Source organism: Candoia aspera, chromosome 1 (assembly GCF_035149785.1).
Source record: "Candoia aspera isolate rCanAsp1 chromosome 1, rCanAsp1.hap2, whole genome shotgun sequence".
Taxonomy (NCBI): Eukaryota; Metazoa; Chordata; class Lepidosauria; order Squamata; family Boidae; genus Candoia; species Candoia aspera.
In genome coordinates this window covers 56,769,559-56,790,434 of record NC_086153.1, presented here as the reverse complement: position 1 = coordinate 56,790,434, position 20,876 = coordinate 56,769,559, and the positions used below count along the sequence as shown (strand labels likewise).

The window sequence follows — 20,876 nt, the reverse complement described above, 5'->3', positions numbered from 1 at the left end:
TTCAATAAATAGTAAGATATATAATTTAATACAAAGTTAAGCAATACTATGCTAATAATACATAATAAATAATATATATTTGTTAAACTGAACTAAATCTAAGAATGAAACTGAGAACAAAAAGAATTGTAGCCATTTGCTTAATCCTAAGAACTAGAGTGACTAAAAAATAGTTTTGTGGTGTGAAGACCAATTTATGCAGAGCTTCAGACTATGTTTAGAGAGGACACAATGAGGCATAGGCCTCCTCTAAAATATAAGGCATGGACAAAATATAGAAGAAGAAGGAAAAAAAAATCCTCTGATGAAATTCTATATAAATTGTATTGAATACCACACCCTAATATGAACAAAGAAAGCAAATAATTTGCCCTTCCTGATCTGTGCATATTTATTGAATAAATTATTTAAAATAAAAGTTACCAACATTAGGGTACGTGCACACCTGTATGTTTTGCTTGCTATTCTGAAAATATATTAACCTCTGCCAAGTTCTCTAATTTTATTAAAAGAAATTTGCACATATATCTCAGCCACAATCTCTATCAAAGTAATTGTTCTTTAATTAATGGGCAATTACCTACTCCCACTTAAAAAAAAAACAAAACCCTATGCACCTTTTAAGCATGCTTTTAAGCTCCATGTGCTTGACTTTCCACTCAGTGGGGATATGATTGGTCAGTTTTTATAATAAAAGATTTTACAAAAATTGGCACTACATATCCAGCTTTATTTTGTATAATTTGCCATATAATCTATACCTGAACCTTAGCGAAAGGTAAAGTGGTAAGAATAGCTACTAATTTGTTATCTGTAATAGGATACCAAGTGGGTGTAAGATAAATTTTTAGAGGATATAATTATCTCCCCCTGTATTAAAGATAGATTTAAAATGACATATCTATTTGGGAAAAAATTGTTTCTGTTCTGGTAAAGTGAGATCTCATATCAGCATTAAGTATTTTCCAGAACTCAATTTGTTTTAAGTTCAGATGCAGTCCATAACTAATTCCGAAATAGCCTCATTTTATATTTCTAAAAAAAACAATTAGCCTTCTTGGCTAGCTGACAAGCGTGCCTCTTTTTTGTGATGTTCTTTTTTGGACCATAGATTCTAAGACTGCATAGAATTCTTCTGTTGTCAGGGGCTACAAAATATGGTCTAATATTCCTTACCAGTGATCTAAAAGCTTCCAGAATTAAGAGTCTATTCCAGTCAGCTTTAGGTGTATGTACTTTGGAAGCATTACAGATCTCAGATGTTAAAAGGCATTAAACTGGTTTAGCTAATTGGTCATTTCAGGGATATTTCATTTATTTATTTAAAGATTTATATAACCACTCAACTTGCAGAAATGTGACTTTTGGGTGGGAAATAACTATCAAGTTAGTTGTAATCCAAGAATTGTATTCTGGTGATAGCAGTTCATCCAGATTAATTATGTTCATCCAAATTTCTTGTAAATATCAGACTTATATTTTGTTAAAATTCAGGAAATGATGGTGGCCTTTATGGATGAACCGTCCTATTATATTCCTGGATAGAATCTGAGAGTTTCACTACTGAGGTAAATAGACAGTGGATGTTACGAATGTTGCAATCTAGATTTCTGCAGGATTGGTGCATTAAAACCTTGGTGAGATTCTGAAGATCGTCTGTTGTAATTACCAAAATGGTTTTGAACTAAACAGAGATCAGTTACTAAAGTTCCATAAAATTTTTATTGATGTAAAGGTAAAGGTAAAGGTTTCCCTTGATGTAAAGTCCAGTCGTGTCTGACTCTAGGGGGCGGTGCTCATCTCCGTTTCAAAGCCTTGGAGCCGGCGTTGTCCATAGGACACTTCCAGGTCATGTGGCCAGCATGACTCACGGAACGCCGTTACCTTCCCGCCGAAGCGGTACCAATTAATCTACTCACATTTGCATGTTTTCGAACTGCTTGGTGTGCAGGAGCTGGGACGAGCAACGGGAGCTCACCCCGCCGCGCGGTTTCGAACCGCCGACCTTCCGATCGACAGCTTAGCGGTTTAACCCGCAGCGCCTACATCAGAAATATCCATTGCCCTTGTAGTATCAATTGTTTTAGGTTTGGAAGTAGTCTGTCAACATATGAATGTTCTTTTAACCATATTTCAGCTTCTGAAATTGCAGATAACTAAAGTGGTAGACTGCAGTCTACTGTCCTAGTCATTTGATTGTCTGTTTTCCAAAAAACTCAATAAAAACAGCTCAATAAACATTGTTGTCCAAGAGTTTCACAGGGTCAGTTGATATGTTGTTTTTGGTCTTTGTATTTGACTTTTAGAAAATCTCATATTATCCACCAATTGTTTTTAAGTGATGGTTTGCATGTCTTGAAAATGGAGAATCCATGTTGTTGTTTATTCGTTTAGTCGCTTCCGACTCTTCGTGACTTCATGGACCAGCCCACGCCAGAGCTTCCTGTCGGTCGTCAACACCCCCAGCTCCCCCAGGGACGAGTCCGTCACCTCTAGAATATCATCCATCCATCTTGCCCTTGGTCGGCCCCTCTTCCTTTTGCCTTCCACTCTCCCTAGCATCAGCATCTTCTCCAGGGTGTCCTGTCTTCTCATTATGTGGCCAAAGTATTTCAGTTTTGCCTTTAATATCATTCCCTCAAATGAGCAGTCTGGCTTTATTTCCTGGAGGATGGACTGGTTGGATCTTCTTGCAGTCCAAGGCACTCTCAGAATTTTCCTCCAACACCACAGTTCAAAAGCATCGATCTTCCTTCGCTCAGCCTTCCTTATGGTCCAGCTCTCGCAGCCATATGTTACTATAGGGAACACCATTGCTTTAACTATGCGGGCCTTTGTTGTCAGTGTGATGTCTCTGCTCTTAACTATTTTATCGAGATTTGTCATTGCTCTTCTTCCAAGGATTAAGCGTCTTCTGATTTCCTGACTGCAGTCAGCATCTGCAGTAATCTTTGCACCTAGGAATACAAAGTCTTTCACTGCTTCTACATTTTCTCCCTCTATTTGCCAGTTATCAATCAAGCTGGTTGCCATAATCTTGGTTTTTTTGAGGTTTAGCTGCAAACCAGCTTTTGCACTTTCTTCTTTCACCTTCATCATAAGGCTCCTCAGTTCCTCTTCACTTTCAGCCATCAAAGTGGTATCATCTGCATATCTGAGATTGTTAATGTTTCTTCCAGAGATTTTAACTCCAGCCTTGGATTCCTCAAGGCCAGCTTGTCGCATGATGTGTTCTGCATACAAGTTGAATAGGTAGGGTGAGAGTATACAGCCCTGCCGTACTCCTTTCCCAATCTTAAACCAGTCTGTTGTTCCGTGGTCTGTTCTTACTGTTGCTACTTGGTCGTTATACAGATTCTTCAGGAGGCAGACAAGATGACTTGGTATCCCCATACCGCTAAGAACTTGCCACAATTTGTTATGGTCCACACAGTCAAAGGCTTTAGAATAGTCAATAAAACAGAAATAAATGTTTTTCTGAAACTCCCTGGCTTTTTCCATTATCCAGCGGATATTGGCAATTTGGTCTCTAGTTCCTCTGCCTTTTCTAAACCCAGCTTGTACATCTGGCAATTCTCGCTCCATGAAGTGCTGAAGTCTACCTTGCAGGATCTTGAGCATTACCTTACTGGCATGTGAAATGAGTGCCACTGTTCGATAGTTTGAACATTCTTTAGTGTTTCCCTTTTTTGGTATGGGGATATAAGTTGATTTTTTCCAGTCTGATGGCCATTCTTGTGTTTTCCAAATTTGCTGGCATATAGCATGCATTACCTTGACAGCATCATCTTGCAAGATTTTGAACAGTTCAGCTGGGATGCCGTCGTCTCCTGTTGCCTTGTTATTAGCAATGCTTCTTAAGGCCCACTCAACCTCACTCTTCAGGATGTCTGGCTCTAGCTCACCGACCACACCGTCAAAGCTATCCCCGATATTGTTATCCTTCCTATACAGGTTTTCTGTATATTCTTGCCACCTTTTCTTGATCTCTTCTTCTTCTGTTAGGTCCTTGCCATCTTTGTTTTTGATCATACCCATTTTGGCCTGGAATTTACCTCCAATGTTTCTAATTTTCTGGAAGAGGTCTCTTGTCCTTCCTATTCTATTGTCTTCTTCCACTTCCGCGCATTGCTTGTTTAAAAATAATTCCTTATCTCTTCTGGCTAACCTCTGGAATTTTGCATTTAATTGGGCATATCTCCCCCTATCACTGTTGCCTTTTGCTTTCCTTCTTTCTTGGGCTACTTCTAGTGTCTCAGCAGACAGCCATTTTGCCTTCTTGGTTTTCTCTTTCTTTGGGATGTATTTTGTTGCCGCCTCCTGAACAATGCTGCCAACTTCTGTCCAGAGTTCTTCCGGGACCCTATCTACTAAGTCCAGTCCCTTAAATCTATTCTTCACCTCCACTGCATATTCCTTAGGAATATTAGTGAGCTCATATCTAGCTGATCTGTGGGTCTTCCCTAATCTCTTTAGTCTGATCCTAAATTGTGCAAGAAGAAGTTCGTGATCTGAACTACAGTCAGCTCCAGGCCTTGTTTTTACCGACTGTACAGATGTCCGCCACCTTTGGCTGCAAAGGATGTAATCAATCTGATTTCGGTGTTGTCCATCTGGTGAAGTCCATGTATAAAGCCGTCTCTTAGGTTGTTGGAAGAGAGTGTTTGTTATGCAGAGTGAATTGTCTTGGCAAAATTCTATCAGCCTGTGTCCTGCTTCGTTTTGTTCTCCCAGGCCATACTTACCTGTAATTCGAGGTGTCATTTGACTGCCCACCTTAGCATTCCAGTCTCCTGTGATGAAAATAACATCTCTTTTAGGCGTGTTGTCCAGTAGGTGCTGCAGATCCTCATAGAACTGCTCTACTTCAGCTTCTTCAGCATTTGTGGTTGGGGCGTATATTTGGATCACTGTGATGTTAGATGGCTTGCCCTGAATTCGAATTGAGATCATTCTGTCATTTTTTGGGTTGTATCCAAGCACTGCTTTAGCCACTTTACTATTAATTATGAAGGCTACTCCATTTCTTCTGTGGTCCTCTTGTCCGCAGTAGTAGATCTGGTGGTCATTTGATGTGAAGTGGCCCATTCCAGTCCATTTCAGTTCACTGACGCCCAGAATGTCTATCTTTAATCTTGACATCTCACCAATAACCACATCCAATTTGCCCTGGCTCATAGATCTTACATTCCAGGTTCCGATGGTGTGTTGATCCTTAGAACATCGGATTCGCCGTTCACCACCAGCACCGTCGGCCGCTAGCCGTCCTTTCGGCTTTGAGCTAGCTGCGTCATCACGTCTGGGGCTAGTTGAGCTCATCCTCTGTTCCTCCCCAGTAGCATTTTGACCATCTTCCGACCTGGGGGTCTCATCTTCCGATGGTATACCGACATATCTCTGGTTGTACTGATCCATTTAGTTTTCACGGCAAGAATACTGAGGTGGGTTGCCATTACCTTCCCCAGGGATCGCATTTAGTCTGACCTCTCTGTCATGACCTTCCCGTCTTGGGTGGCCCTTCACGGTTTAGCTCATGGCATCATTGAGGTGCTCAAGCTCCAGCACCACGACAAGGTAACGATCCTTTGCTGAAGGGAGAATCCATACATATTAAATTATCTTCTCTGTTTATATCAGTTGAAATTGAGTATTAGCAGTTGATGCAGTGCTTTTTGAGGTGAATGGATTAACACTTATAGTACAGTGATCTTAATCCTTATTCATTTCATTCAGGTCTCCTGTCCAGATGGTGTGTTAAAGGTATACACTAGATCGGAAAAAAATTGAAATCAACTTTTGTTGAGTTGCTTTTGTCTGCTATTTTATCTTTTATCATTATCTCTGTGGTCTGGTATGGACCATTATAAAAATGCAACACAATTCATATTATTGTCCAACACTGCTTAAAATCTTAAATTACTTATTTTGACTCTCCACAGTATATACTTCATCAAATGTTCTTTCAGCATTTTACTCCAAGGTTAATGTTGCCCCAAATAGAAGGACTGTATCCTCTTTAAGCCCATCTTATCGTACTAGTTGTAAATCATTCCACCTCTAGCAATTTTAATAATATCTTCACTTTTACCTCCTGACTCGTTTTTCTCTCATAAGCTCTATTTCATTCTACTCTTTCTTGTGGCTGTAAAAAAGCAAATAAAATGTGCTTTTAAAAAATCTTTTAACCAAATAAAACAATAAAGCAAAAAATATTTTAAGAGTTGTGTTAGAACTCAGTTAAAAACACTGTAAAATAACTTTTTTCTTATCCTTGAATTAAAATAAATTAAAGTAATGTCCGTATGAGAAATATGGAAATATACTTGCAGGATGCCTGAGCTGGGAAGGATGGCATGCTAGAATTATAAAAGCTCAATGGATGACTTTGCTTCAGCCTAAGACTTTTTTAAAGCACTCTGTTGGAAGATTTACACTTTCTGGCATTTTACAGATGGAATATTTGTATTTTTTTTGGTATGCCGTTCTGTGTATTCATCCCCATTTTACATATTACTACATTATTTTCTGTTTAAATATCCAAGAATTTACAAAAGTTTTGGAACTGTACACGTCTTTTAAAAGCAAAACGGCTCTCCTTGCATGACATATAAAGTCATTTTAGTATAACCTGTTCATATTTCCTGAAAATGAGATTTGCTTTTTGTAGTATATGAAATGATAGCTTGTGTACTTGATCCTATGTTTAGGTGTGTGTGTACATGTATATTAATAAGCTTATTAAGTATGAGCAGATAGGAACTTTTCAAAGGCTTCTTCAAAATCTCACCTAAAACATGGTATAGTAATGTGAAGGCCATCAAGGTCCATCTGGGGATGTGAGGTAGGCTACCATTTATTAGCTACCCATCTGTATCTACTGTTTTTTCCATATTTTTTCCTTGTCACAGAAAATTTTGACACAGTCAGGAAGGCAAGTTTATAATAATAACACAATTTTTTAAAAGGTAAAGAAAGGAAAATACATAAAGGGGAAAGGGTTGTTTGCAATTGCCCCTTCTTTCTTATTATTCATTTGTCCTTTTTCAAAATGTACAGAATTCTGGTCTACCAAAGTAAGAAGAATTGTTATTATTATTAAAAAATGCTTTGCATTGTAACAGTATAAATCAAGTATGTTCTCTAGAAGCTTTCTGAAAATGATAAGTTAAGGATTTTGACATTTACTAGATTTGATTTTGTAATAAGATTGTCTATAAAATAAATAGAGAATGGGCATCTCAAAGGACATTAAGTTGCAATCCCGGAGTCTCATGTTGCTGGCATTTTTGGGAAGAAAGTTCAGAATAATATTACAATGATTTAAATAGAGATACGATTTAAATAGAGATAACGATTTTCTGTATTCGTGATAAGAGCACAAAGCTAAAAAAAAGTTCTTTTGCTCAAGCTTAAAAAAAAAGGTGCTGAGCAAGCAAGAAGGAGCAGCAGTTTCAGCACTGAAGAAATGCAAAAAGAAAAGAACAGAATATCTGGTTGCTTCAAGATGGAGGGTTGGGGAAGGATGAAGGCTGCTAATTCAGCTATATATCAGACACATAATACAACCAACAGATTCTCAAACATGGTGGTTGGTTGCAATTCCAGTTGTAATTTATAGTGGAAAAGCAATGGATTTAAACATTTAAAATCTTTTTCTCTGAAAATATTCCCAGTTAAGTTCCTGTTGTTTAAGTACCATTTTCTTAAGCTGCTCAACAAGCTTATCTGATTGGCATAACCTTAGTCAGCCCATCTTTTATGCATTTTGTTTAAAAGGCTGGTTCTTCTCTTGAAGTCCATTGTGGGAAAAGGACTTAATATACAAATTTAATATACACATATACAAAAGTCATGCAGAAGGCCATGTTAATAGGAATTGTAGTCCAGCACATCTGGAGGAGAGCAGGTTGAGGAAGACTGCTGCAATTGTTTTTTCCCATTTTGGAAAAGATGGGAAATGCTACAGAGTCTTTCCCATTCTCAGTGATCATTCTTATCTGGTTCTATGTGATGTCCTACTTTATGCTGAGAATAAGGCAATTGCCAAGCCAATCTGCTTAATTAGAAAAAAACTTTATTGAGCCAAGTGGGATGGTAGTTAGTTTTTAGTTTACCTGTTAGACATTGTGATGATGACTGTCCTAACTCTGCATTCACTAAAAATACTTAATTGTGCCATAAAAATAATTAACTTCAACAGTACAGCTCTTTTAGTGTCAATAAATTTGTTTATTCACTCCAAGAGCTGTTGATATTGATAGATTTTTGTTCAAGCCACATCCTTAAATATTCCTAACTGACAACAAATGTAGTGAGATGTAAACACACTAAATTCTGAATAGATAACAAAATGTTGGAGATATCTTAATTAGGTTTTTGATGAGAAGCTTTGTTCCTAATGACAGATTCTGGATTATGAAAGTAAGTTAAAATGTTTGTATGTCAATTCTTGCCCTCCCTGTTGTTGCAGTCTAGTCCTCCATTTATTTAACTAATTATAATATTTATGGGCTTAACACATAGAACTCCTATGACAGCTGAATCCATAGATGCTTCCCATTAATAGATTCTTGTTTAAAAATTAAAAAGAGGTGCTTGCTGTTGAATCCAAGAGTGAAGGAACCTAAAATTGTCTAGATCTCTTCTCCCATTTTTGTTTCTGCATAGTTAGAATTGTTTGAAGAGAGTCATTTATCCTACCAGCAGCCTCAGATAGTTGCTGTTTAATTTAAAACATTCCTTCCCCCCAACCACCACACATACAAGTGCATTCTCTTCAGGGGGAACTCCGTGCAATAGTAATTTGGTCAAAAGTGTTTTTCTACTGCACTGTAACTTATTTTTCTCTATTATGCTATGAAGTGTATGTTACCACATAAAGAGTTCCATTCCCATCTCCTCAAACACAGATAATTCTTTAGATTTTTTAAAAAATATCAATAAAAGTATAGTGATATTTTTGAATATCAAAAAAACTATAGTAGGCATTTCCAGGAAAGTTCTAGTGCAGTCATTTGATCTCATACTTCTTAATGGATTTTATATACATACATACATACATACATACATACATATGATTTTAATTACAATAGAAAAATCTAATACAAACTAAGAGAGAGAAAGAAAAATAGGGTAAAAGGTGCAAAGGAGAAGAAAAAGACAGAAAAAAAGAAAAGAAAAATAAGAATATAGTAAATAAAGAGAAAAGAAGGATATAAAGTAGTGACTTCCAACCTTCATCACAACAAGTATAATCAATTTTTGTAACTCTTCATCCCTTCTTAGTTTACAACCAATGATCTCTTCATCCCATATGCCATCTCTTATCTATAGACAAGTCCATAAAGCATCATCTTTTCAGTCCTAATGTCAGCAGAAAGTCCATTAAGGATTACCAGAAATAACAACATATCTTATTTAAACCTTGATCAAATAAATCAACTTATATTCCTTCCTTTTACTTCTAACAGTCTTAATCTTTAGTCCATTATAATGTCATAGAATTTGCTTTCTTTTCATTTCTTCTTTGTCCCTTCTCACAAGACTCTTCAAAGCTTTAACAAGCCTCTTTTGTAAATCCAATATAAAAAAAAATTATCCAGGTCACTCTCTTGGTTCATTATTTGTGTTTCCCTTTTGATTTTTAAAACATCAACTGGTTTCTTATGTATATCCAGTGAAACATCTTTTTCCATGTCATTCTTGTAGCCTTTTATTTGTGGATCCACTTTCAATGCCACTTGTTAAACCTTAATGGATTTTCTGTGCTAAGAAGAAAGAATTTCTTTGTAGGAAAATATGAGAGGGTAACACATTGTGACTGCCACATCTAAATATATCATAAAACACTGTGAATGAAAAAAGGGAATTGTGGAAAAAAAAAACCCTATCTGGAACAGTCACTGCTTCTCATCAAATTAGAGAATCCCTTATTGGTTGCATAAAAAAGTATTTTCCAACTGTGGGTCATCCAGATGCTTTACACTTGAACTCTGCATCCTTAGCCAACATCTTGACTAAAAGTGTTTTTAAAATCTTTCTGGATATTTTTTAGCAACTAAATCTTTCTTTTGTTCCTGCAGAGTTCTCCTTTTTTGATCCAAATGACGCAGCATGCCGGGAAATTCTTTTCAACCCCAAAACTTCTGTGTCTGAATTATTTGCTATCTTAAGACAGTGGGTTCCCCAAGTTCAGCAAAACATTGATGTGATAGGAAATGAGGTGAGGCATTTATTGATTTCCTCGGTATATCTATAAATTTAATCAATTTTTATTTTGTGTCCTCACTTAATATATGGAAATATCTCTTCAACTTTTATTTAGAATCCAATGTTAGCAAATGTGTTGTTATATCTGCATCCTTATTGGCTAGAAATTTAAGTAACTTTTTTCATGATCTGCTAAGAACAGAATGCTCTGTAAAAAGTGCATTAAGGGCTACATATCTTTTTAATTTTACCTAATTTTGGCAAGTTTTTTTATTTAAGTAACTTAGTATTCCACAGAATACAGAAATTGAACTGATGAAATGCAAATTGATAATCATATGAACCCAGGTGTTTATCTCACCATTGCTATGAAATGTATCAGCTAATTGCTCTAGCAGTACAGTAAAAAGTAATTTGTTCTTAGGCATCACTATGAGAATGATATATTTTACCTTCCAGGAAATAAGAGTTGCTGCATCAGAAGCATAAATGATCTTTTTTTTTTTAAACAGATCATTAAGAGAGGCTGTAACGTGAATGACAGAGATGAGTTGACTGACATGACTCTCCTGCACTATACTTGCAAGTCAGGAGCTCATGGTATTGGTAAGGAAAGGAACTGGACATTTTCTGTGGCTAGTTTTTATAGCAGGAGTAGTAGTTGTCTTTCCTATCTTTCCCTAGTTATGTTGCCCCATGCCAATACAGAGAGAAATGAATGGTCATGCCTCTTCAAATGACCTATCTGTAAGATTCTAATATATTGCAAATTCCATATCCTCTGTGGCCAAAAAGGGACCACTTCTACTCCTTTGAACAGTTTGGAGCTTTTGCAGCAGTACCGCCACCTTCTTAGGCCATTCATGAGCCACCTGTCTTCCTCATTTGTACCCAGTACCTCATTTGTACTCAGGCACCACAAAAATCGCTTGACTGAATTTCAGTGCCCCCCCTGCCCAAAAGTCATGCCCCTTAGTGACATCAGAGCATCACTGGATCGTTTCCTGTAATGCTTTGGATGGATGATAGGTTAAGTTGTCCTGATACCTCAAATGTTGCTTTAAAATTCATGTAGACTTGTGCATACTTACTGTACTGTAATCACAGAATTTGTGTGTATGCTGCCTTTTCTCTCCAAATTTTCTAAATTAAATTGTTGCTAAGCTGAAATAGTCAGATTTCCATTTCCATTTTTCTATTCTGTAGCTTTGTGGCCTCCCACACAGCAACAATTCAGAATTAATGAGGTGGAAACAGACAAAAAAATTACGTTTTATCATTTAAAAATCCTAGTAAATAATGGAACAACATGTCAGTACATGGTACAGGTGAAATATTGTTAAATAATTTAACAGTTGAACTAAATAGTTTTAGTCCTAATTGCTATGTATAAATCAAAACAATAGTTTTTGTCTACTGAAGTTACAGCATATGTATAATTTCACTAATATTCTGGGCAGATGTCTTTTGGCATAGCTTCATTGATATGGGACTCACACTACCATTGGCTGGTTATCCATTAGCCCTCTGTCATGACCTAGAATGGTGAGAAGTGATGTGTAAACCATTATTATTATTATTATTATTATTATTATTATTATTATTATTATTATTATTATTATTATCACAGCAACTGTAATTCCAGCACCTGTGCAAGGGAGGAATTATTGTTGCTTGTAGGTCTGTTCTTCTTGTATGAGATGCAGAGGATCCTGCAGCGCTTCTGCTGTATTAGACAATTTAACTGAAATCCAAACATTGGAAGCTGCATGGCATATCATAAAATGTGTATGAGGAACTGTATTTTTCTATAGAAAATAAGGCAAAATCCAAGCATCTTTTTGCTGCAAGTATCTGTAGAACAATCTTCCCCAATTTGATTCTCTCTAGATGAGTTGGGATAACAGTTTTCATCACCTTCAGTCATGGGCCATGGAAGCTGCAGCCCTGCAGATCCAGAGAGAAAGGCTGATATAAAAAGTACTATAAAGCTTTCTTGATTTTTTTCCTCATTTTTTCCTCATGGTAGTCTGACTAACCTCCAAACTCTAGTAAGGAAACATCTCGTAAGGACTGGCTATGTGGAAACTTGCCAATGTTCTTTGGACATAGCCTTCCATTATCTACTGTGTTGTGAAAGCCTATCAGGAAAACCACAAAATCACATGTAAGCTATCTTTTCAAAATATCTGCTTTGCAGGGGATGTGGAAACAGCTGCAAAATTTGCCTCTCACCTTATTGACTTGGGTGCAGATATCAGTTTGAGGAGTCGCTGGACAAATATGAATGCTTTGCACTATGCTGCCTATTTTGATGTTCCAGAACTCATTACTATCATTTTGAAAAATGCAAAACCAAAAGGTAAGTCTTGCCAGATGTAATACCAATAAATAAAACGTTCCTTTCCCTTGTCAGTAGGACTCTTTCCAAAACTACGTCTACCTGAATGTGGGGACAATTTAGACTTAGACAAAGTTACATAATTTGATGTTGTAATAATAGTGGCTAAACAGCCCAAATAATCACACCTGCTTATCAATGACTTACAGTTATTTCAGTTGCAGCACCTTAATGTCCTCATGCTTTCTGGTTTTCCTGCCTATGTTGTTACTGGCAACTGGAAGGGGTAGAAAGGGAAATGCAAATGTTTTGCCCTTACAATGGTTAGATAGCCAGATCATTGATATTTACCATCCTTGTATTAAGCTGAACATACTAATGTTAGTAAGATATCTATAGTTATCTTTTAAAAGTGAAATAATTTAACTGTAAGATACATATCCTACAATGAGTATGGAAAGAAATACTAGAAATTATGTATATGTATATGTATATGCATATGTATATATAATCAGTACTTATGAAATACATACACTTTTCCCATACTAAATATTTGAATTCCTATTTACTCTGTCGGTTCCTAACATTCCAGATCAATTGCAAGTATTTTAAATGGAAACTTGAATTACCATATACTTGAAATTTTCTTGGTGTACAGATATATTACATTGTAAATTACAAGTTAAATCAATAAAAAGGCAACTGGGATAAAAAATGGCATTCATATATTATGCTCAACATATTGATCATTTTGAAAATTGTATCCCTCTTTGTTTTCTTAGTAACATATGACAACACATCTCCCCTTCCTTGAGATGGCCATTTTCATGTTCATGCTCAATGGAGTTTTCTCAGACAAGAGATGCAGCACATGCTGACATCACATTCTTTTTATTTCTATATTTGTTATTTATTAATTTTAAACATTTCCTCTACATAGCTCAGTCATAGTTATAGTTCAGGTCTTATCTTCTCCACTGACCCCCGTTTATTTTCAGAAAGATACTGATTTTCTGGAATATGGGAATTAATGACTGCTTTCTGACCATCTTACGAGGTTTCATGTCAAATTGTTTTTTTTTTCTTTTCATCACTTAGAATTATGAAGAATTAATATATTCATAATTTTTTACTTTGGCTTTCAGCTTGAAACTGAATTAAAACAGATGAAACAGACTATTCTTTCCTGCTCCCTGTTCTGTATTTTGTTTCTTCCCAAACTGAAAAGTACACTGTTCTTCTTCAACATTTTTCAGAATTTGTACCATACTGATAAATCCAGCTTCCCTGCGTCAATAGCATAATATTACCAGCTTCTTGTAGCTTATTTATTTGCTTTGAGTGATGTGGATGATGATGAGTAAATTTATAAGCATTCCAGCTCACTTCTCCAGTAGTTTCTCTCTCTCACTTCTTCACTTCTTTCTCTCTCCTCAAACATATCAGTTGATAGTGTAGGGTTAGCCATATTGTAAGGGGCTGACAGTGTGAATTAGTTATGTGGTGGCAATCACACAGAAGAGTATTCCCTGTGAGCCCAGACTGCTGAATATCTTCCCTGTGCAACCATTCACGCTGTTTGATAAGATTAATTTGTTTTTGTAAAGCCTGTAGGTTTCCATAGAGGGAGTATTGGCTCATAGAGGATGACTTTGAGCAAGTTCTTCAGTGGTCGACCAATATCAGCAATCAGAAACAACATGGTTGTTACGTAAAGTTAACAGCCACTAGGACTGCCAGTAACATATATTTTCTCTGATGCTAAAAAGGTTTGCTGCACCTTGTTCCACATATTCTTCTTTTGTCTAAAGAAAAGGAGAAATGTTTATGTAAAAGAGAAGTTTACCAAAAGATTTAACCAAGGAAAATAAAATCTGGATGAAGTTTCAACAATCTGTTTTATTTGATTCATGGCATTCATTTAAATATATCCAAGGGTTTTATCTGTAAATAGAATGTAATTAAGCTTGTGGAGTAGCATTTCTCTATGCTAATTAAACCATTGAAGTGCAATTGTTGGGACTTAAGTTGATTGTGTCCAGAAAGGTAGAGAACTTATAGTTCCCTTACCCATTTACAAGTTTCAGCCATGCAAATGTCTGATAAATGTTATCAAACTAAAGGATATGTATTTGCATTAAAAAAAATAATACTTTCATAATGGCATACAGCCAGGAATGCAGGTTGCAGATGTGGGAATTGACATTTGAAAATATAGAGAAATGATCCTTGGATTCCTTTGCCAGATTCTTGTTTTGCAATCTCAAGTAATGTTTTATTATGCAACAGAATCTGGAAGTTGGCCAGTGGTAGAAGCAAAATAAAGTGCTCACCTGTATTAGAAGTTTAATAATTCTGCAGTTGTTGCATTGTGCAGATTCAGCCTAAATATTATCTTCTTTCAGTCAGTTCAAATGTGTGTGTAGTTTCTATCCATAAGAAGGAGCTCAGATCAATATATTAGCTTTGTTCCCTTTTATCACTGTTCACCCTGTCTTTAAATATAGAGACCACTTTTGTGCAACTGAGAGCTCCCTTTGGATACTTTGTGTGCAATTCACTGTCATAGGTTTCCGAGTTAAATTGTCCTAACAGGAAAAAAATTGTATTTGCCTTTAAAAAAATGGTGAATCTAAATTGTCAGCATATGCATAACACTTCCTGTGGGAATACCAGCAAAGTGGACTAGCTGGGTATGAGCATGAAATATAAATATGCATGTGGAGACAACTGGGGAAAGGTTTCAAAGTGCCTGTCCCTAGCCTTTTGGAGATCACAACTGATCTGATACTTTGAGGAGTGCTTTGCTCACATTGATGCACTTTGTAAAGAATCCCTTTCAAATGCCCTGTACAGGCCTAATAGATACAAATAGTTGAAATACTGATTATTCCCAGGGCATTGTTTAATCCACATGATTTAGAACAATCTTTTAAAATATACATAAGTATACATTGATAAAAGATTAACAATAAAAAAGAGAAAGCAAGCTACACCGAAGCGAAATAAAACATAATTTGGTAGGATATATTTGCAATATTTAAGGAGAGATTTTTTAAAAAAAAGTTAAATGTCCATATTCAATACTTCCATCCCAAAAAAATCTGTATAAATGGAAGTAATGAATTAGGTGCTATTTTGACAAAGTTCCCTGTGACATTCTGATTACAAGCCAGTTGAGCATATGCTGGATGGTATGACTATTAAATGGATGTATAGCTAGTTTGAAAATCAGACTAGGAAGTAGACAATTTTTCAAGTACAAGAATAAATGTGATGCTGATGAAGTCTTAAGGCCTATTTTCTGTCATTCTTAGGAACAAGGCATAGATAGTGGATTTTAATTCCAAGAAAGGAGATTCCAATTGAAAGGAGGGTTTTCTAAAGGAAGAACAGTTTGACAAGGGAAGCAGCCTGGCAATAGAAGCAGTTACCTAGAGAAGTAGTGAGCTCCCCTCCATTGATTGTGTTTATCTGGAGCCTAGACGTCCATTTGCGATAGATGCTTTAATTTGGATTCCTGTATAGATCAGGGAATTTAACTGATTCTGTGATTTGTCGAGATACTTGACTGATGTGTTAATTTATCAGCCTCATCACACTTATCTCCTGACCATGGTGTGGGAACAGGGCCAATGATTAGTTCTCAGGCATTTTTAAGGATCAATTCTTCCTCTGTACTTTTAGATGATTTCAGTGGAAAAATAGCTGTGGGAGGGGAGGTAGAGTTTAACGGGACTTTTTTCCTTCAAAGATCCTGCTAAAATTTCCCCCTCAACTTGGCCTCTCTCTTTCCTGCTTGAGGGGAATCTTTCTTGCTACCAGTTTTTGTTCTTGTTATTGCCAGTGTTGAATTCTCACATCCCAGCTTCTCTGATCCCAGTGTTTTTAGGTTGTTTTAAAGTTGCTAGCTAGCTAAATAAATAGCTATTTATTTATATCTGATACATGGATTGCATTCAAGCAAATTGATATTGTCTGTAGGTGACTTACTGTTTGACCTCTTTATCTCTACTTAGAATTCTATTGCTATTTCTAATGTAAGTTTGTATTTGCCCATAGCATGTCATTAAGGATAAGCATTGATATCTGCCCCTATATCCCTATCTCCCTGGTTCTTAATTGTAGATGTTGATGCCACCTGCAGTGACGTTGATTTTGGAACTGCCTTGCATATTGCTGCCTTCAACTTGTGTTCTGGAGCTGTAAAGTGTCTATTGGAACATGGTGCTAACCCTGCTTTTAGGGTGAGATGTTAATTTTACCAATTTTTTGTTTTACCTGACTGAATTTGAATTACAATGATTGTTTAAAAATGCTTTGCATAGTTTTATATTGGAAACATGATATATCAAAAATGCACAGGAAAATAATTATGTGTAAATTACATTTGTACTTCTGTTTGTCTGAAGTACAAATGTAATTGTAACTGAATAACTGAAATTCCTTGATGCCAGCAATAAAACTTCGGGATCTATCTGAGCAGTTGCCTTTGATGATCATGATGATATATTATATATCATCATCATCATCATCAATCTTCATTTCTGCTCTATAAAAATTGTTTAAGCTTTGGCTATTAGTTATTTAATAGTTATTAGTATGTTAATAGCTGTGTTTTGATTTGGATTAATACTGTGTCTGAATTCACTCCCTTGTTTTGGTGGTTATTATTCCACAGAATGACAAAGGGCAGACACCAGCTGATGTGGTTCCTGATCCAGTAGACATGCCACTGGAGATGGCGGATGCAGCAGCAAGTGCTAAAGAAATCAAGCAGATGCTTTTAGATGCAGTTCCTCTGGTTTGTGAACTTTCCAATGTAATGCTTCCAAATTATGATAATCTCACTGGAAAAGACATGCTTGAATCCCTTGGTCTAAAACTGGGAGATCGTGTTGTCATTGCAGGACAAAAGGTAGGTTTAATAAGCAATTGGGAAAGGAAAGTTAACTGGACTGACAATGTTTCTGGGTTTATATGTAGGGCTGTTGACTTGCAGTGGGCTAAATGATTCTCCCAGTAGCTCTGTCACATCAGCTAATAAAATTTAATTTTTTAAGGAGCATCTGTAACTGCTTCACTTGGATACAGTACATAAAAGTTATACTATCCTTGCCCATCTAAGGAATATGCAGCTGTTCTCTGTCCCAAAGCTAACTAGCAAACATAGTATCAGGTTGATTGCCAATCTTATAAAACTGCACTATACTTTGCACTTCAAAATAAATTTTGCAAACTTTAAGGATCCATATGTTACTCCTATTAACGTTATCAGTTTTAAGATTTAATTAAAAAATGTGAATTGTGCTTGATTACCTTTAAAAAGAATTCTGTCTGATGCAACTATACTTTGGAAAGCAAACAAGTTTGCCAAAAGAAGTTCAGTACCTGGAACTCCAGAGAGCTGTCATACTTCTGATTTGTTAGAAGATTATATGTCTCATAGCTACCCTAGATGCTATTTCTAGAGACTGGTCAAAGGCAAATTAATTCTTAGCTTTTAATAAAGTGTCAAGCAAAAATCACAATGATTCCAGTAAGAGTTTTGAAAGAAGCTAAATTTTTTAGGCAGAATTGAATTCAACTTTGTGTAAATCAGATAATAGGCTCTTTTGGATAAATTTTATAAGCTTATAATTTGACATGTTTGATAGTTTATGCAATTTTATTTAGTGACTAACAATCTGAAATTGCTGGTTTGTATGTTAAAATTTTGTATAAATGTGCTGTATTATGCAGATATATTTATGTGAGCCAAAGTTAGCATTTTGAGAATTTTAGCATTTGCCTCAAACATAAACAAATTATATTTTTAGATATTGTAAGCATCCAGTTACAGGGTCATAGAACTGGAAGAGGCTTTATATGCCATTTACTATTCATTCATTCATTCTGAAGAATATGTATGTTAACCTTCAAAACCATTTTTTCCAGGGTGATTTTGCAACACATTTAAATCACAAAATTAAAGTTTGGAATAATAGTTAAGCTGCAGAACAAACTATAATAATAAAACACATGATAATATAAACACCAAGACAATAAGAACAGCAGTCAGAGTAAAGTGTTTGTATCCATCATACATTTTTAACAGTAAAACATTAATTCATTAAAATGTGGGAGAATAAAAACATGTTTGTTGGGTGCTGAGAAGAATATAATATTGGTTCCAGGCACAACCACTGGGGAAGGTACCCCAGAGTTTGGAGAGTACAACTGAAAAGGCCAGCTACTGAGTTCCATTCACCAACCCTCTGCATTCATTCATTCATTCATTCATTCAATTTTCTATCCTCCCTTTATTATTTTTATAAGTAACTCAAGGCGGGGAACATACCTAATGCTCCTTCCTCCTCCTTTTTTCCCCACAACAACAACCCTGTGAGGTGAGTTGGGCTGAGAGAGAGTGACTGGCCCAAGGTCACCCAGCTGGCTTTCATGCCTAAGGTGGGACTAGAACTCACAGACTCCTGGTTTCTAGGCTGGCGCCTTAACCACTAGACCAAATTCCGCATTTCTGTCTATAAAACAGAACTCTGAATATATTAGGATATGAATAGGGCACAAGCTGGAAAAGACGTTATTTCAGATACTATGGTCACAAGCTGTGAAGGGCTTTCTAAGTGAAGGGCTTTCTGGAACTAAGAATGAACTTGAGATCCAGTGAAGATTGTATACAATTGGCATAATATGTTCACTATACCTAAATCCAGTCAGTGCTCTCACTGCAGTAATTAACTGAAGTTTCTGGACTGTCTTCAAGGACAGTCACATGTATGGATGCATTCAAGTAATTAGAGTGACAGATTATCAGGACGTGGATTAGGGTAGCAAGCTCTGTCCAAGTAGGTTTAGTAATAGTGCACCACTCTCAAGTAATAAAAGACTTTTCATGCCACAGAGGATACTTGTGTCTCTAATTCAGAGTTAGACTTCATAAATCAAAGTCATGACAAATATGACTGATTTTATCCTCAAAGTGTCTAGATAGGTATCACAGTGATTTGAGCTTGTTCTGAACCAGATTCCAGAAGACTCTGAATCACTTGGACAGGCTCTAATTGACATCACTGAGAGGACTTAGTAGTAGAGGAAAAAAGATCACTTCTTCAATTTCATCACTGCCACTGAAGGCTTGACAGGTGTTGGATCAAATTTAATATGAGTTTTCTACCATGTGTGTTCTAGTTGTCTTCTACCTTGTTTCATAGTTCTCAGCTGGAATGTATAATAAGGCTGAACAAGGTTCTGCACAATGGTGGAGGATGTCCAGAAGTGATTGGGTGAACTATACAGGTCATATTTGGATTTCACAGGGTGACTAAGGTTTTAAAAAATAGCATCCATCACTATTTGAGCCACAAAGTCTCAAACTTTCTAGAATCTATTATAAACCATTATTTTTCAGTTTGGATCATTCAAATTGGTACTTTAGCTCTGCAGAGAGGAAGTTACTGCAAGTATAAATTAGAACAAGAAATGGTCACACTGTAACAAAGGAACAGATTTAAATTTTCTTGGTTCAGACCACTGTCCTGCCCAATAGATTTGAGTGTACCCTACTACCTGAGCTAAACAGCAGTAAGTTGGGCAGAACCATGGTGGTTATGGTTGTCACAAAATCTTGAGCTGCTCCAATCATGGTTGTCCTCGATAATGAATTCCTCCAGAACTATCGTTCTGGAAATCCTCAAGACCAAGTCTGCAACCATCACTGTCAGCTTGGTTGGAGAGAGTGCTGAGTAGTAAGGTGGGTGGTTGTCTGGCACAATTCCTGTACTGTCCTTAGTGCACAATACTCAGTCAAGCACGCTAGATTGGCACTGCATGAGCAGCAAATCTGAAACAAGAAAGACAATTCCTATAGCCTTTAATTACTCCCTCTTCTCAACTCTGATCTGTTTTGAAGCTGCAGTGAGGAGGCACCAAGACTAATCTACATGCATACACAACAACTGTCCGATCCAAATTTAAATGGTACAAACCAGATTGAGCCTTATCCATAATTAAATAATGGATGAGAGAAATCTTATTTGCTGATCCATCATTTAAGGATAGCACCTGCAGGCCAGAGGATGGGGCAGTATGGTTACCATAATTTGTCTGAACAGGGGAGAATCACCATCCTTGCAAAAAGGTCAGGTGTTTGTTTCTTTTGTTGTTAATTCCAAGTGCTGTGCTTCCCTATACCTATCATAGCCCTTAGCTGGAGTGCTCCTCCCTTCTTTGGTATTATGAGAAGACTGTCTCAGTTACATAAAACTAAGTAGCAGAGGAGGAAATAAAAGTGGCATTTAGCCATGTTCTGACTCAAGGCTTTCCA

At 36.4% G+C, this 20,876-nt stretch overlaps 1 protein-coding gene across 4 annotated transcripts in view; it reads left to right on the top strand.

Annotated features, from left to right (window-relative positions):
• Positions 1–20,876, top strand: part of CLIP4 (CAP-Gly domain containing linker protein family member 4) — a 54,116-nt gene that overhangs the window by 6,420 nt on the left and 26,820 nt on the right. For all 4 annotated transcript variants that reach the window (XM_063304520.1, XM_063304537.1, XM_063304529.1 and 1 more), the window contains exons 3-7: positions 10,083–10,222; positions 10,722–10,815; positions 12,410–12,571; positions 16,679–16,797; positions 17,232–17,468. In XM_063304520.1, the coding sequence (XP_063160590.1) occupies positions 10,083–10,222; positions 10,722–10,815; positions 12,410–12,571; positions 16,679–16,797; positions 17,232–17,468 (752 nt within the window). The remainder of the gene's footprint in view (positions 1–10,082; positions 10,223–10,721; positions 10,816–12,409; positions 12,572–16,678; positions 16,798–17,231; positions 17,469–20,876) is intronic.